The sequence below is a fragment of the Sceloporus occidentalis genome, unplaced genomic scaffold (genome assembly GCF_023333645.1).
Source record: "Sceloporus occidentalis isolate IW3139 unplaced genomic scaffold, rSceOcc1.0.p SCAF_8, whole genome shotgun sequence".
Classification (NCBI taxonomy): Eukaryota; Metazoa; Chordata; class Lepidosauria; order Squamata; family Phrynosomatidae; genus Sceloporus; species Sceloporus occidentalis.
This window is the reverse complement of record NW_028316988.1, coordinates 45584155-45603079: the sequence shown is the minus strand read 5'-3', so window position 1 is coordinate 45603079 and position 18925 is coordinate 45584155. Positions and strand designations below refer to the sequence as shown.

At 41.3% G+C, this 18925-nt stretch overlaps 1 protein-coding gene across 3 annotated transcripts; it reads right to left on the bottom strand.

The window, feature by feature from the left end:
• Positions 1-116: 116 nt before the first annotated feature.
• Positions 117-17879, bottom strand: LOC149308810 (ras-related protein Rab-6B-like). Of its 3 annotated transcripts, none has more exons than XM_089536515.1 (8): positions 17696-17879; positions 14139-14197; positions 13154-13207; positions 11757-11862; positions 6774-6885; positions 5282-5375; positions 4954-5020; positions 117-3894 (listed from the first exon to the last, which is right to left on the bottom strand). In XM_089536515.1, the coding sequence occupies exons 1-8, from the start codon at positions 17775-17777 to the stop codon at positions 3830-3832; spliced, it is 639 nt and encodes a 212-aa protein (XP_089392641.1). In that variant the 5' UTR covers positions 17778-17879; the 3' UTR covers positions 117-3829. The 3 variants fall into 3 exon arrangements, with proteins under 3 accessions (XP_089392641.1, XP_089392640.1, XP_089392642.1); XM_089536514.1 differs by lacking the exon at positions 11757-11862 and adding an exon at positions 7101-7206; XM_089536516.1 differs by lacking the exons at positions 11757-11862; positions 13154-13207; positions 14139-14197; positions 17696-17879 and adding exons at positions 7101-7206; positions 9416-10875.
• Positions 17880-18925: the final 1046 nt, after the last annotated feature.

The window sequence follows — 18925 nt, the reverse complement described above, 5'->3', positions numbered from 1 at the left end:
TTATCTGGGTTTGCTGGCTGCATAATTCTTACTATCTTTCTGTCTTATCAGGAAGCAGGGTGAAGGTGCAGGTTGGAGCAGCGAGCCCTTAAAAAATGATCACAATGACAACAGCATGGTGAAATTAACTTTATTTAGTGTGATACACAGCTGTAATCTGACAGTCAATATTCATATATTAAGAGTCACTTACTTGGCTAACAGCTAGGAGACAGCAGAGCCAGAGACACACACTCAAATATTATACACATCCACAGAGAAGGCAGTGGAAACTGAACAGTGTCATTCACTAGGTTTCCCCCGCTGTCTGCCCAATGCCCCCATCCCTCCCCATAAACATGTATATATATATTTTTAAATCCCTATTCTCTGGAAAGGCAAGTTTCCAGCGCGTTTTGAGAGAACACCACAACAGCAGTGGCAGGACTGGGCTGCCAGTGCAAAAGGGAGAGTGGCACCAGTTCAACTGCAAAGAGAGAGAGAGAGAGAGAGAGAGAAACAGACACCGACAGGACATCAGCAATTCCCACACAACAGAGGGGATATATACACAGGGTGAGTGCAGGCCTTTGCAGTGACTGATGGGGACAGGCTTATAGCCCTGGTAGTTCTGCTGGAAGGATTATTGAGGAGAAAGAGGAGGGGGGAAAGGTGTTTTATTTCATTTTTAATGTCTAGGGTATCTATGCTCAGACAGACAAACAGAAGAATGCTAAAAAAACTCTAGGCAGCACAGATGTGGCAGATACTCTCAGAAGTAGCTTGGGATGGGTGGGATGGGAACTGTTTGCTGAGAAATGTATAGACTTACCTCTCTGAAGCTTTCAAGATGGAAGAGGATTGGGAATAACGAAAAGCACACATTAATGTTAATGCTCTGAAATAATGAATTGGAATGTCAAAGTAATGTAGATCTTTGCCTCCAAGGCTAAGGGACTGTTCACAGACCCGCCAATCTCAAAATCTGATGGGAAAAATGAGGCATTGTGTGTACCCATCGCTATGCACACATAAGAATGATATCCACAAAAGGAGAGGACAGATTGTTGGAATTGGGTGACAAATGTGATTGCCTAATGCAGACATTACATTGTGCACACAGGTCTGAACCCCACTGTACGCTGAGCATGGAAACCAGACTTAAATGGTACCAATGCTCATTTTAGCGGTGCAGCTCAGTACAGCCCTGCAAGCACACTAACCATCTATATGCAACAAGGCTTCCCTTTATTGCAAAAGAATAAGTGGGAACTCCTCATTGGAGCAGTAGCCACATTTTGAGGGAAATTATTAAATATACAAAAAGATCCAGAAGTAAAAGACTTGTAATAATTCTTGTATTCTCTCTTGTTAGAAGAATTTATGTCATACTCTGCAGATACTTTGAATTTACAATAATGCACTAATTAAAAATGAGCAAAACTTGACAAGTAGTCTCTGAAGTGATAAAGTGGCATTTCTCCCAGCCATGCAACTCTTGAGGGGATGAGAGTCTGTCAGAAAGAAAAGCCAGCCTGATAAAGTCAGAAATAAGGACCAAGGGCACTTTTAAAAGGGAAAGGAAGGGAATAACGCTCTACACTAAGACCATGCGGGGAGAATAACAGTCACTTCAGCAGCTAGAATCTGAAAATGGGAGCACACTTTGTGGGAGAAGGTCCTGTTAACATACCCAAGGCACAGCTATCTCCTCTCTTGCTAGACATACTCAGGAATTTTAATTGAGTCTTCTGATGTGGAAAGAGGGAACTTTTCTAATGCTGTGCTGAGACCTTTATTTAGTGCACTCCTACTGTCCTTCTTGAAACACTTCTCTGGCCAAGGAGATAGCATTTTCTTGTCCTAAACTCAGGCCAAGCCCAGCTGAAGCATGACAGAACAGACAGATGATGGAAGAAGTCACAAGTCTTTCCTGTAGTTACAGGGAAGAAGTATCCCTCATTCCAAATCACAGCCAAACAAAACAGTTATGGAAGAAGTCTTGTTCCTACTCTTCAGCGTTCCTTCCGCATACATTCCTACAGCTGTGTTCCCCACCTAGTGACCTCCAGATGGACTTTCTGTGAGACTGCGGAAACTGTAGTCCACAACTTAGAGGACACCACATGGGGAAAGTTGGACTACTCTCCTCCAGCAAAGAAGAATCATGTCCCATGCATATACAAATGTGACAGGAAGGTTCTCCAGAATCAGACTCAGAAGTACAGGAATAGGCGTGAAGCTAGGGATTACGTTTTTTAACTTCCAAAATGGACAAAAACAATCTCAAACCAAACAAAATGGGTTATGTATCCAACAAATACCAGCAGTCACAATGACTCAAGTCATGTTATGTTCTACCTGTCTCCTAGGATAACATGCGCTTTAGAAAGGTTTTCAATAGCAAGTGGGGGGGGGGGGGGGAGGAAGGTATTTCAAAACACATTCTGTGCTAAATCGGTTCATTAGATCTGTAGGTTTTTCACCTCTAAAAACTTTCAGTACACAAGTCATTCTTATGTAGAGCAAGCAGACATCAGACACAGATTAAAGTATCTTCCTTTGTATAATAAACTGTAAAATTTCAGAACTTGCCAAAGCAGGTTCAGGAGAGAGGGAGGGAAAAGCATTACACCAAAACATAAAACCCCTATATATCACTTCATATACAACGGCTGGACCAATTCAAGGAGAATATGTCATTCACTTTAGACTCTGAAGACAGGTGAGAATGAAAACATAATTCAAATGAGAGTCCTATCTACACATGGACTCACCCAAAGGAGGTATGAGTGTGCTTGTCCATAGCCATCTGGGGAAATACAATAACGGAGGTATGAAATATGAAGGTAAATATAAAGCACTTTGCATATTTAAAATGATACACGTGTGATAAATTATATAAAAATAGCAGCTCCTGGCATTTGTCTGATCCTAATTTACATGTCCCTGTTTTAATTCCGCTAGAAACTATGGCGTTCACAGCTCATTTAGAAAGAGACCTTGCTGAATGCATAGGGTGATGGAGGAAAATGGAGTAGAGGTACAAGAAATCATTTGAGAATACCCATATCCCAATTCTGAGACTCCTTGGTCATCACCATGCAGGAACCAGGCTTCCCACATAAGACTTTCCACTTCAATCAGTCCAGTTTTGCCCATCTTCCCCATCCATGTCTGATTATTAACTAAGCACCAAAATCCTTCAGAGAAAGGGGTAGGCTATCTGCAACTAAAGGTAGCTATGCCAGTCTATAGTGATGAAAGGGAAGTCTAAAGTTGAAACAGCTAGTGTCGATCACATGTTCAAAGCTATTTTCGTCCCTCCCCTCCATCCTCAGGGAAGGAAGACAGACAGGGAAGTGAGCTGCAGGTAACTAAGAGGACCCTGCAGGAAGTCTGCAGTGGCATTTGCAAGACACCTCCCACTGCAAGAAGGGCATGGCCAAACGAAACTGAAGGAGCAACCTTTGGAAGATGGATGAATAAAAAGCAGCAGTAAAGAAGTAGGGGAAGCCCTAGCTCCACTAGCTCCTTTGCTGTATCCTCCCTTTTTTGCATCGTAGGACGACACAGCTAGGTGAACACGCCCAAGATAGGAAACCTAGTAAAAAAGGTGCCACAGCACCCAAGTGCAACAACCAACAAGGGACAGGACACATCAGAGGGTTCACACCATGCAGTAGGAGGGAGCAGCCAAGGCTCTCCACAGTACAGGGGGCTCAATTGCGTATTAGACTGGGGTTTTTGGCCCTCAGTAAAGTTACGTTTCTCTAGTCAATGAAAAGTGATGCTCTTCAGAGAGACTGGACTGGCCAATCGGGAAGGAGTCGCCACACAACCGGATTCTTTAGCAGGAGCAGCCGCTCTCCGTTACTGGCTGCTCAGGAGGTTTCTCTAGTTTGATGTCGATCACTGGAGGTGGCAAGTTAAGGAAAAACAAGCAACATGCTCAAAGAACAGGCTGAACTTCATGCAAGGAAGAAAAGGATACCACTCAGGTCTGACCTTTGGAGCATTTTGTCTCCTGATATGCATGGAATGACCCAGAGCAACACCATGAGGAATGATTGATTCCCCCCCTCCAAAATCTGGAGAAATCTCATCGTATTTCTGTTCTTTGCAGATATTACTGGCCTGTCTTTCCTGTTGTGCTTTTTTTGAACGATATAAAACTATAACATAGCTTTCAGGAACAAAAGTGAAATCCCGAGTTTAGATTGTTGGGCTCTCAAAATGATGTCTAGGGACATCTCCCATGGCACCACCAAGACTGCACCTCCCATTTTTATTTTTGTTTAAAAAACATTTGTACCAGGGGCCTGTAAAGCAAAGTGGCTGTCTTGCCCATTTACCATTTTCTTTTACTTTCCCCCAAATTCCTATGGCATTGGTCCATATGAAAGCCCATCACAGCAGCTATTTTGTGACTGGACAACCCTACTCCATGGCAGCCATTTTGTGATGGTACACAGGACACTTCAAAATTTTGAAACTGCCTACTAGACCTAAAAAGCTGAGGACCACAAGTTCAGTCAATTTGCCTTGTATTATCAACAGAATCAAGTGGTATATCTTTTTCTGGAGTGCACTACTTCAAGGATGATGCACTACTAGTGGTAATGCTTTCTTACTTCATAAGGCCTTCTCCCCAATTCCCCCTTCCTACACTAAGGAAGAAGGCTCAGCATACTCCACAGGTGATACTCATTTTTAAGGTGCCTCAGCAATGTATAATCTTTTTCAAGCATTTACTGAGAACTAGGTATCTATATGCTTATAACTACTGAGCCAGCTCAAAGCCTTGTGTGTGTTTACACCCTGATCCACACATGATGAAGTTTGTGGCTCACCCATATGGCAATAACAGCAGGAATAAGTAGCCAGAGTGGAGAATGGCACAGGAAAAACAAAAGGTTCACACTGAAATACCACAGCACAGAAGGAAGCAACTGAGATTCAGAGCAAGGATACTGTCGTCTTTGCTTTTCTCAGGAGTACTGTCCATCCCAGGTAAGGCAGCAGCCACACGACGGAAGAGCTGACAAGTAAACATAAAAAGCCATGTTAGTGCTTGTACAGATTGTGAATTGTTATGTCATTACCTCCCTACATTGCAGGAAAAACCCATGTTCAAAATGTAAGAGAAATTCATCCACTACAAAATACCAACAGTAAACAAGCTATGGCCCAAAAGGGTGATATTATATGTAAATTGCATCAAATTAAGCTCCAAAAACCCACTGAGAGGTTTCTGAGTAAAAACTGCAGAATTAGTTCTCTAGAAGCAGCACCAAATTACCTGTTTCACATTATAGCCAGTCTTTGCACTGGTCTCAATGAACATCACACTCAGTTCCTTAGCTCGCTGCTCGCCTTCTTCTGTAGTAATTTGCCTGGAGAGAACAATTCAAACATGACACTGAGAAAGATAGGGCACAGGGCAGATAAAATTCAATTATTAACGCTCCCTTCATCTCCTGCCAAAGTTATGAGGGGACCAGAAGGCCCCTGGGTCTCTGTATTACCTTCATCACTAGAAACCAAGACAATGCACAGATCGCACCAGGAAAGAACAGGAAAATGGAGAATGCTAAGATAATGGCTTAAACAACAACTTAGTGACAGATTCTCAGAAAGGAAGGGACCTACAGCTACGTTATAAAGGATGCGAAAGGAAAAATAAGGGTCTTTTAAGTCATGGTAAGCAACCTTTTTCTGCAAAGGGCACATTCTCTTGGGGCAAATTCTTGGGCTGTCAGCTGGAGACAGACAGGTTCATTTTCTTCTCTTTCTGCCATAACTTTCCCCCTCTCTTCTTATTACCCTCTTTGCTCCACCTTCCTAGATGCCCCCTTGGCCTCTTATGTTGAGGGCCTGGTTACCCCACCACTCTGTTACAAAGTAATCAGAACTTGGTTTGGGAGACATTTTTACATCCCACTAAACCAAATACAGTCCCCCAGCCACACCAGTGGCGGCTAAATCTCTCTTTGTTACCTGCAAGGCACAGCAAAAACACAAAGAGGTCAAGCACCAGGAAAATCCTGAAATACAGTTAATGGGCTTTGGCTGGGAGGGTAACATGCTGCATAAATAGTTGTTTTACTTTCGTGTGGAAATTAACCATTTGCAAGGCCACCTCTGATGTCCTGTACCATATACTAGCTAATGGTGAATTCCAGGTTTCAAAAAGTCATGTGTTAAAAAGGTGAGGCAGCACATCCTACGCTTCATATGCACAATGCTTCTTTGTTGGCTGACAAGTGGACAAGTAACTCTGAAGGAGTATGTATTTTCCCTGGAAAATGATTAACCATCCATTATGAAGCCAAGCCCTCCCTCCAGTCCATCTGCCTTGGTCCAGGCCTTGGAGATAGAGAGGAACTGCTGGACCTCTTACCCTTTCCCTCCACCACTCCCTTCTCCTTCTGTGTCTTTTAGATTGTAAGCCCGAGGGCAGGGATCCGTCTAACTAAAATGATTGCATGTACAGCGCTGTGTAAATTTACAGCGCTTCATAAATAAAGGTTAATAATAATAATAAAGGAGGACCAGCCAAAGTACTAGTTGCTATCTGACAAAATTACCAACTCTAGAATTATTTTTCAAGGAGCAACATTAAGGCTGTGTTCATTAAAGCAACAACTCCAATTTGTGTGTGCATGTCTGTGCGTGGTCCCATTTGCCTGATGGAAATGACAAACTGATTCCTTATAGAGGAGTAGTAAGAAAAAGGTCCAGCACCCATCAACCAACCTTCCTGGGTCTAATTTCCAAGTCTCCTACATTACCTCTTGTCTGCAAGGTCAGTTTTATTCCCCACCAGCATGATGATGACATCACTTCCTCTTTCTGTTCTCACATCATCAATCCATTTGGAGGTTTGTTGGAAGGAATTTAGATCTGTAAGAAAAAGGCAGCTCAATACATTACAGCCAAAACTCAAGAAAAGAACAAATGGTTCATAAAGACCCCTTTGCAAAAGCAAGGTGCATATGTATTCCATGGGCCTTATGCTTACCAGCACAACACGGAACAAGCCCAGCTGTTTCTCTTTATAGGATTACTCAGGGCCTCTTTCCCTCAACTCATTACAATGAAACAAATCTCTCACTCACTTGTAATGTCATAGACTACCACTGCAATAGTTGAGTCACGGATGTAGCTGGGAATGAGGCTACGGAACCGTTCCTGGCCTGCTGTATCCCATAGCTGAAGTCGAACCTGCTGGTACCAGCCCGGGGAGGAGGCAGAAAGACAAAAGACAGAAGAGGAAGAAAACTGTCCTTTAGGGAAAAGGTAATGCATTAGAAAGGATTTTATAGAACTGCTAAGATTTGGCTGGCACAACAGGCCTCCTAACACAGAGACAGTTCAGAGGGAAATGAAGTGGTTAGAAAAACTTGGTGGACTTATAAATCTATCTGCTCTGTTATGTTTCCACTCTTCTTATTGATCAGGATAACTGGCAATTCCAGTGGTAGAATGTGGACTAATTTCTTTGGAAGCAGTAGCCTCCTTCACTCTTTGGCCACTAGAAGACAACAGGGACACAGTGGGGTATGCGAGGAAGACCACCTATATATGAAGACCATGTTCTTCTGGGAAAGTTAACACAAACAGGTAAGTTCCACAATGAGAAGTAAAAACACTGATGAAGTATACGTACTAACTGTAACAAAATAGTTACACCTAGAGAGCCTGACAAAATCTTTTACTGGTATTAGTGTAGTATCACAACATTTCTTTTCAGCATGGGTAAAGTACACGGTACATTCATCTGGTCACAGCATTATCAGGAAGAGGAAAGTACTTGCTTGAGAAGGTCAACTGTGATGAAGTGACAGTGTCAAAAGGAACTCTTGCTTAGACCATGATGCTTGCTGGTTGATGGGGGACAGTTACTCACACTCAGCTGAGCCTAACTTCTCAGGACTTCTTGAAAGGGGGAAAAACAAGTAAGCCACATCCCAAACTTAATAGGGAAAATTAGAATAAAAATGTATTAAGATTTTCTTTATTCAGACAAGAACTTGATTTGGGAGTATAATTCCTAGAATCCCCCAACCAGCATGGTAAGGTGTAATCCAAAAAAGTAACTTTTCAAAGTCTAACTAGGAGAGAACTAGCCTCTTGAGTACTTGAGATGAGGAAGGGAGAAACCAGAATGAGCTACTGGGAGTTCTATTTGGCTTAGCTCCAAGGAGTTCATTTCTGAATAAATATCCTAGAAAATATTTAATTTATATGGCATCTTTTCCCTAAATAAGACCCAAGGCAGCACCTTCCACTACATCTTCGGCACTGTCCCTGGCCTTGCCTACATGAAGGAACAGGAAAGATAAAGCAGCCAAATGTGTCAAAAAGTGAAGATCACGCTGGTAGTGACACTGAAACTGGCAGTGCAGGCATTAGCCAACTGCTTGAAGTGAAATCATAGGAAAAAGCTGTTACTGCTATTTCCAAAATTCAAACCAGCACAATTACCAGAATAAGGAAAGAAAGACCATTTAGTGGGACCTCTGCATATAATGTATTCAAAAAAATATTATCCCACTTGCCCCAAATATTTATGGAATCATATACAACCACTGAGCAAAGCAAGTTCCCAAGCACATGCCTCCCACCCAGATTCCATGAAGCAAACTAGTTTTAATATTTACACCAGACAGAGGTTAAGGCTGTTGCCCCATAGGAAACTTCCTTAATTCTAGCTACTCAAGATGGCAAGTGCAACTGCCTGCCTGCCTTTTTTTCACCTAAGATGTTTCCATCAGGTAGGACCCCAAGGCAAACACCAGAGATGCTGTGATTTATTGTATAGACATGAGTGTAAGGCAGGTTGGTGAGTTTTTAAGAACAGAGCTGGAGTTCTGCTTCTCTACTACAGTACTTAGAACATGGTTTTTCATACACGTCTATCATAAGGTGAAATGGGGAGGCAAAGGATGTCACTAACAAGCAAGGAAAGATTAAGCTGACAGGAGCAACAGAGGACAGGAATGACAAGCAAAAGAAGGAAGTAGGTGGACTACTGATGAAAGATTCACTTGCCCACCTTCCTTGACAGGCAAACAATGCCTGAGAGCAAAGGAGTCACCATTTGCTTGCTTCCATGTCTATAAACATGTCGGTGGAGCTAGACTGGACAATGGGGAAAAGTCTGCATTTAGTTGTGCCACCGAGGGACACCTGCATCCAATGCATGGGGCCACTGTTTAAAACCTGTTGAGGATGCCTGTAGAACATAGAATTGTGATACTGTTTTTATGTGAGAAGTTGCTCAGAATTTTGGGATCTTTAGCTTCCAATTTCAAGACAGAGTTAAGGGGCAAAAAATTAGAGAGCCATGTTATATTATAGCTTTCTTTTCTGCAACAATAAACTGACAGAACTCCCCTTTGGAATGTTATATGGAAGGTTTCAAAAATACCTGATAACGGTACGGTGAAGGATAATTTTCCCCGAACATCCTCCATCCATTAGCAATTATTATAAAGTAGACACACTCATCTTTGACCTTCCTGCCTCTGTCCATGTCAGTGGAGAGCAAACAAGATAATGCAGGGAATGTGGAGGACACAGAAAATGCAGTTTAGCATGCTGACAACACACAAGATTAGAGGGCTGAACGGAAAGTGCAGAGTATTGTACATGACAGTAGCTCCTTCCTCTCCTTCTGGCATTTTCATAACAAAACTAAACTGTGTAGGTTACAAATGAAGAGCTGATATTAACCTGACTTCTTCAGTGATGCAAGTTCCTGGCACACAATTGGCTGCACACTACCATTTTCCTATACATGTGTAAATAAATTCAAGAAGATGTTCAGTCTTACTGCTTCACCAACCCATTTCCAGCACTCCATGCAAATGTACCTGTACTGGTGATAGCAGGCTAAGAGGGAAAATTGCTCTCTTGAAGGTATGCTGAATTCCAAGGTATTCCTTCAGAGAATTTTGACCTATTCTACAGTACAATAATCTTCCTCCCTCCAACCTACTAAGCGCATGCCCACTTCATATGTACTAGTTCTCTACCTATCTGAGGTGAGCCCACACTAAAAACTTTCAAATCCCTTTCAACAAAACTTTTATTTGCTCTCCCTCCACATTCAACAACGTTTCTTTGTGAAAAACTCTGCAATGTGTTTTTGATGAAGTGGACACACAAACGAGTTAAATAAAATAAACAGATAAAAAAACAAGCAGGGTGTGTGCAGAAAAAGCATTCAGAAACTACTGCAGGATTGTCAGTGGCAGAGGATTAAGAAGCCACAAATAACTGTCTCTAGTCTTAATGTAGGACCAACCAAAGGGTAAGACTTAATTGCTCCTGTACAACCTGGGTCATCAAGATAAAGAGTGTATAATTCTTAAATCAATACATAAATAAGAGTTTGCAGCCACAAGATATTGTTGTTGTGTGCCTTCTAAGTCATTTCTGATTTATGGCAACCCTATTATGGGGTTTTCGGGGACTTAGTGGGTGTAGCTTGCCCAAGGTCACCTGGTGGGTTTCCATGGCCAAGTGAGGAATCAAACCCTGGTTTCCAGAGTCCAAGCACTACAACAAGTTGTCTCTCTAGATATGCTTAGATGCATTTAAAATGGGCTTTAAAACTCATGGAGCAGAAATCAATGCCTGTTAGCTGTGGTAGTTAAATGTAAATGATGTTGGAAGCCAGTGCCTCTCTGGATATCAACTCCTGAGAAAGCTGGGTTTGAGCTTACCGCCCTCATATTTTGAACTGAGTTTTCCAGAGGTATCCAGCTCCTTCCTGTCATTAAAAACCTGTTGAACTCTGTGGACTCTGAATGTGGTTCAGCAGTGGTTTTATGGTCCTATCTACAGAGTTACCTATTAGGGGACCAAGAGCATAATAGATCGATATGGAATTCAACTTGGTCCTTTGTTATTTTTGTCAACTAATATACAGAATGTATAGAGTTCATCAGAAAGATGCTATGGCTTGGCAGCAAAAATGCTTCATCCTAGCATCAATTCCTGGATGCTAATGAACAAATACCTTCACAAGCTATAGGCTCTTCTCTTTATTTTAAACCTTTTAAAAGGAAATAGACCTGCCTCAAGAAAATTCTTATTGGAAATAACAATAAATTAATTACAGTTTTAATGAACACTTTTAACACTGTAATAGTTTTATTGTTCTTTGCAAGAGGAATTCACATTTGTAATTCATAAGGAGGAAAATGCTATCTCTACTGGTTATCAAAATCTGTATAAGCGTCTGCCTACCTATAGCAATGTTAACCTATAGTTAATAGCAATGTATTCTACAAACTATTCTTGCAGGCTTAGCTTTACAGTGGTCACTCCACATTTGCTGGGTTAGGGGTGAAGGACCCCCATGAATGTGGAAAAACTGCAAATAAGAAAAACACTATTCTTTTTACATAAGAGAACACCGCTCTAGGAGTCTCCAAGTCCTCCAGTGCAACTCTGTGGTCAATACCTGCCAAAAGTTGATCATAAGAGTCATGCCAGAGGACCTACAAATGCCTAGAAATGTGTTTTCTCTAGGAACTTCCAAGTTCTCCAGCACAACTCTATGGTCAACTTGGCAGAATTGCACTGGAGGACTTAAGAGATTCCTAGAGAGAACATAATGACCAAAACCGCAAATAAATCAAATATGCAAAAGTCAAAGCCACAAATGTGGAGGGCCAACTGTAGCACTATCTATTTCCTAAGATGAACAGGGATTCTCTCTTACGAGGAAGGCCCAGATAGAGCCTAAATCTAGTACCTACTTGTAAGGTCAAAGACAATGACAGCCGCAGCAGAGTCCCGGATGTAGCTGGGAATGAGGCTGCGGAATCGCTCCTGGCCGGCTGTGTCCCACAGCTGCAGCCTGATCTGGGAAAACAGAAAATGTGGGGGGAAGGTGGAAGGGGAGAAAGGGAAAAGCAGGGATATGGAAAATAAAAACAAAACAACAAACTCGTGTGAAATTAAAAAAAACAAAACAATGCAAAACTTTGATGCAAATCAATGCAAGTAACAAATGGAGGGGGGAAGTTAAAATGAAACAAAATGCAGTACAAAATAAAACAGAAGAGCTTGCTAAAGGGTACCTTCTCGTCTCTTCTTGAAAATGAACCCCTTTATCTCAAATCAGCCAGCTATTGCGTCTCCTTCTGTGCATTACAATCATCCGGCTAAAGCTTATCAAACTTTTATTGTAAAAGAATGATGGTGGGAACAAATGCATACGGCAGATACGGAAATCAGAGGCCTAGTCAAGCCCTTATGAAACGACTATTGGCAGATAGCTTGGTTCTTGATCCCCTTTTTCATCACATCAGCCAAGATGCAGGCCATGGTTTCGCTGACACACAGATGCATGCACCTAATGTGAACAGGAGGAGACATTTCAGCAGACTCCTCCATGTGCACAAACTTGGCTGTGTCTCAAATTAACTGCATACAGTAATAAAAAGAGAGAAGCCCTGCCAAAGGCTCTAGTGTTAGTCACACCAGGAGAAAAGAGGTTAAATGATCTTTCAGCTATGTCTGGGCATATAATAGGGTACACAGTCTGGCTGCTCAAGATTGCAGTTTCAGACAGTGAATCATCCTGTGCTTTAAGGTCCTGCATAAAGCCATCCCCTAATGTATAAGAATGACTGTTCTTTCTAAGACAAGGTCTTTTAATGAACTAACATGACTCCCAGCTTAGCTGTTAACAAAACTCAAGGTAATACTAACAGTATAGCCAATTCAGATTGCAATGCCCGGTAACATGATGCTTTCCATCATAAAATAAGGGCCTGAGTTGCAAATCTTTGCTTAACTTTGCAAATGCTGTGAACTCCCAAGAAGCATCTCTTTCACTCCTGCTTTCAAAGAGCTTGATTGTAATTCTCATGGGTAAGGGAGAGAAGTGCTTGAACAAGAGACAATGCTCTCGTGTTCAACAAGGGCAGAAATTTTACACTCTGGGTAGACATTCCTTCCTTTCTGACAGCAGTGTTTTGTAGAGTGACACCCACATCATAACTGGGTTATTCCTCCTTGTCACAGATCACAATGAGAACGGCTATGTGGTTCAAGGGCATTCCTGAAAGGCAGATGGTCGAACACAGCATGGTTCTGTGCGGTAGTGATCACTCCTTGCCAATGTTAACACACAGATGACCCCACTCACCGTACGGTCTTCTAAATACATGGTCTTTGAGAGGAAATCTATTCCAATAGTTGCCTGGAAGAATGAAAAAAAGTCTGAATAACATTGAAATACAATAAATTCATATTTAACAAAAAGTGTTCAACATTTATGCACACACCTCTTCCGAAGATGTCAGGTAAACACTGAAAAGACCCTGTCCATGATATTCACTAATCTCACAATCCTCAAAGATGGATCAGAGTAAAAGGCTGACTCCAAGGACCATGCAGGTTCATAATCAATCAAGAGGCCCCTCAAACAACATTGATCCAATCCACACTGCAAAAATAATCCAGTTTGAGACTGCTTTAATTGCCCTTGCTCAATGGTAGGGAATCCTGGAAACTGTAGTTTTGTGAGACATTTAGCCTTCTCTGTCAGAGCTCTGGTGCCAACAATAAACTACAATTCCCAATTCCCTAGCGCTGAGCCAGGGCAGTTAAAGTGGTCTCTAATTGGATTATTTCTGCAGTGTGTTTGGGACCATGGACCCATATTGTTCAGTGTTTTAAAAGCTAAAACCAGCATGTTAACATGAGTCTGCAAAGAAGAATGCACCTAGTGCAGAACTAGCATTAATAGACACTGTGCAGCAAGTTACAATCACTGAACAGGAAACTGCATTTGGGAAAAAATGCTGTTTGGCTTCTCATTACAAGATAACCAAAATATGCATTATAAGAACTGCTAAGTTTGCACTTCAGACAGCAAAGATAAGAGAAAAGTACAGCTGGCAACAAAATGATTACCTTACTTGGCAGGGTTTTTTGGTTCTGAATGCAATTTTACATGAAGATCGAATTTGGGGTTGTTTGTTTTATATACTGATTTCAGTTTGGAAACTGCAATGGCTTTCAGACTAGTCCATAACATTTTCTTCTCCCAGCTGAAAATTATGGTTGTGTCCAACTGGTAACTGAGTGAATTTTAGAATCCTAAGAGGGTTCACTATGTTTTTATTTACCTGATAAGTGTTGTCAAAACTATCATACATAAATCTGGTGATCAGGGAGGTCTTTCCAACTATAGAGAAGGAAAAAGGAGAAGAGTTATGTTTCATACATAAAGTGACAAGTAAGATATCCAAAACATCTCTTTAAGCACTATGGAAATCTCTCGACTGCTTATTGTATTAGATTATTTCTTTAATAAGCTGCCTTGGGTCCCCTTCTGGGAGAAAGGCACATAGAAATGAAACAACCAAACTCCTCTTGCGGTATAAACTAATGTACAATACTGTTTCGTAATACTCCACCAGCAAGTATCCATATGTCCCATCCATAGCAATAATGTACTAGCACCATAAACTTTTGCTTATGGCTATATATAAGCCTGTTGCACACATACAAGAACACATGGACAACTCTATATAAGGCCTGAACATCAACCTTAATTGCATACAACACGACACTAAGATCTTATTTCTCTCAGAAGATTTTCTATATTATGATTTTTGAACTCATTTTCTGCAGCAGCATAAGCAACAACCTATCAAGGTAAAAGTTTCTTCTTTGAAGCTGTTGTATCTGACTTGTTGCGTGAATGTGATACTTCTAGTCCCCCCTTTTCTTACTGCCATGTAAAAATGGAAGTAGCCGACACTAAAAATAATGCTGTTTAAGTATGAAAAATGGAGAAATGCACCATGTCTTTGAAACACTTTCCTAATTTTGCTGGTTGACAGAACTGGATTATACTCATAGAATCGTAGAGTTGGAAGAGACGCAAGGGCCCTGATCTAGAGTCCAATCCCCTTCTGCCATGCAGGAACTCTCAATCAAAGCCTCCCCATTGACAGATGGCCATCCAGCCTCTGCTTAAAGACCTCCAAGGAAGGAGACTCTATCACTCTCCAAGGAAGTGTGATCCACTGTCAAACAGCCCTTACTCTCAGGAAGTTCCTCCTAATGTTGAGCTGGAATCTCTTTTCCTGCAGTTTTCATCCATTGCGTCCTATTTTCTGGAGCAGCAGAAAACAAGCTTGCTCCCTCCTCAACATGACATCCCTTCAAACATTTAAACAGGGCTATCATATCACCTCTTAACAATCTCTTCTCAGGGCTAAACATACCCAGCTCCCTAAGTCCTTCCTCATAAGGCATGGTTTCTAGATCCTTCACCATTTTAGTCACCCTCCTTTGGACGCATGGCTCCAGTTTCTCAATGTCCTTTTTGAACTGTGGTGCCCAGAACTGGACACAATATTCCAGATGAGGCCTGACCAAAGCAGAATATTGTGGCACTATTACTTCCCTTGCTCTAGACACTACACTTCTATTGATGCAGCCTAAAACTGCATTGGCCTTTTCGGCTGCCGCATCACACTGTTGACTCAGGTTCAATTTGTGGTCTACAATCAGATTTTGATTATACTCCAAATCACAAATTTGGGTCCAGACACACTGTGAAGCTTTGTGCCTCTAGGTGGTTTAATATTATTCCTGTCTTGGAACAGACCATCATTTACTGTATCTATTTGTGTCCATATCATGCTTTCAATACAATGGATTTTGAGCATCAGCCAACAGTGCAATTCAAAGTACTGCGGAAGAAATGTATGTGAAACATATCTAGCCATGTTCCTTTATTTTTAAAAGGGGCTTTAACTCAGCTTTATTAGCCGCACATCCCATAATAAGCACGCTTTAAGACATGAAGGATCAATTCACACAAACAGCTGAGATAATAGGAGGCAATGAGCAGCTCATCAATTAATAAGCTCAGCTCTGTAAGCTGTTAATGTACGGCGATTCCAAGAAAATGAGGTAGAAAATGTTCTACCTTGTTCCCTGAATATCAGTACCATCAAGTTCAGAGAAACACCATCCAAATATACCATTGTCTTGCCATCAGGGATGCAGAAAGGGTAGGATCCACTGTTTAGGGACGATGGGAGTTGTAGTTCAAACCAGCTAGAGGGCCACAAATCCTCTAAGAATCAAGGTGTGTAGGATCATAGCCCTTGGCTATCGACTTTTCATTGGGGTTATGGCAGTAAGCGCATCCAGGTCTGTTTCATCTAGGTCCACAGAATCTTGCATAGCTATCCTTGTCATTATCCTTTCGCATATCCATAAAGGCAACAATATGTGAAAGAGGGGTTTTATTTTTCCTATCCCTCTTTAGTCCAAAAAGCACTGCGGAAATAAGAAACAGTTATGCTTGCTGGAATTTAGTTAAATTCTTTGGCATCATTTCCCTTTGCTTCATCCTATAGATCCTTTTGTCACATGCTCTTAAGGATTTGCAATTTGGGGAGGCCTTTTGGCCTTCAGTGCCCCAGACCTGAACTACAACTCCCAGGATTCCTGCAGAGTGGAGCCGGGGCAGGAAGAGCAGAATCGCAGGGCTATAATTCTGCAGCACAGATATATACTTGGCGTTAGTTTATTTGTATTGGCGTATTTTATATATGTTGTCGTTGTTGTGTGCCTTCGTGTCATTTCTGCCTTACGGCAACTGACAGCTTTCTTGCAAGACTTCTTCAGAGAGGGTTTGCCATCGCTTTCTTCTGAGGCTGAGATTGTGTGACTTGCCCAACGTCAAACAGTGCGGCTTCACAGTTGAGCTGGGAACCAAACCCTGGCATCTAGAGCCTTTCTCCATAAACACATGGTGTATGTTTGTCATTGTTTTACCTGATGTGAACCGCTGTGATCTCCAGGAAAAGCAGTATATAAATAGATTATTATTATTATTATTATTATTATTATTATGTTGTTGTTGTTGTTTGTGGTTTTTCCATACTCACAGGGGTCTTGTGCCCCGAACCCTAGCGAATAGGGAAGGACAAGTATATCTATATCTATATATATAGAGGGGGTTCTCCCTCTCTCTCTCTCTCTCTCTATATATATATATATATCCATGTATGCATTATATACACACACACAGACAGTATATAGAGACATTTCTCCTTCTATATATTACTAAATCTACACATTATATACATATACGTGAGTGTGTGTGTGTGTGTGTGTGTGTATATATATGTAGTATATACAGAGGATTCTCCCTCTATTTACATATATATATATATATATATATATATACACACACATATATAAGAGAGAGAGAGGATTCTCCCTCTATACACACACATATATATATACATGCTATATAGAGAGAGTACAAAGAGTGGGTTCTCCCAATACACACACACACACACACATTGATTTCCAGCTTGGTGCGATGGTTCGAGTGCCAGACCCTGAATCCTTTCCTGGCCATGGAAACCCATTGGGTGGCGCCTTCCTTGCCCAAGTCACACTCTCTCAGCCTCTTAGGATTTCCAATGGCAAACCCCTCTCTGAAGAAACCTGCCAAGAAAACCACAACCGCAGCACACACACAAGAGACCCACCCACAGATGCCCATAAACCCCTGGGTGCCCTTTAAGAGGTTTTGGACTCCATCTCCCAGAAGCCTCAGCCACGGGGGCCAATGGCGGGGCATTCTGGGAGATGGAGTCCACAAGCCCTTCTCTGACCGGGGACCTTCCTTCCATTCCCCGGCCCTCACCGCTCTGTTCGCCGAGGAAAACCAGCTTGAACTTGCGCAGAGGGTTGCCGAACTCTCCTCCGGCTCCTCCGGGCGCCGACATGGCGGGAAGCGAGGAAGGAAGGACGGGAAGAAAGAGGACAACGAGAGACGGACCAAGCCCCGCCGCAGCCGCCCTCCAGCCGCCTCACCGCCCAGTGCGTCACTTCCCCTCTGCGAGCGGAAGTGACGCACTGGGCGGTAGGGCGGCTGCGGCGGGGCTTCCGGAAGTCCAGCATTACCTCATCCCGTCGCCCTGGGAGACGACGCAGCGTGCTGACGGCAACCAATTGGGGGTGGGGCCTATCCTCCGCCGTAGAGATAGGAAAGTGAAGAAGTCGGCTCGGCGGGGAATTTGTCGCCAGCGAGGAAAGGAAGTATCTAAGGACCTACTAATAATATAGAGTCGCTGCCAGCGTGGCGCAGCGGTTAGAGCGCTGGACTTGGACTCTGGAGGTCATGGGTTCGATTCCGAGGTCGGACTATAAGTCATAAAGCAAGTCAGTTGGTATTCTCTCTAGTTTAATATGTTAATTTATAATTAATATAATTAATTAATATATAACATATTAATATGGTATAATTTATGTATAATAATACATATGTTAATATAGCTATAAATAGCTTCATCCAGTAAAAGTGGCTATGATACTTTTATAACTATGTTATGATATATTAACATACGTAAAATATAATAATAATAATGTGTGTGTGTATATATATATATATATACATATATATATACACACTATGTATTATAATATATAGTAATAGTAATGTATTAATGTAATATACATAGCATGTTACTTATATATATGTGTGTGTATATATATATCCAGCAAAAGTAACTAAATTACTTTTATAACTATATAACTATATATATATATATATATATATATATATCAAATATTCATATGTAATACTGTATATATATATATATTACTTTTATAACTATATTAATATATGAACATATGTTATATTATATATATATATATATGTAATATGTTCATATATATACATTATGTATTATAATATATAGTAATAGTAATGTAGTAATATAATATAAACAGTATATATATATAACCTGTAAGAATAACTATATTATTTTTATAACTATAAATATTCATGTGTACTATATATACATATATATGTGTGTGGTAATATAGCTAGAATAGTACTTTTGTAACTATATATATATTTATATATATCTAT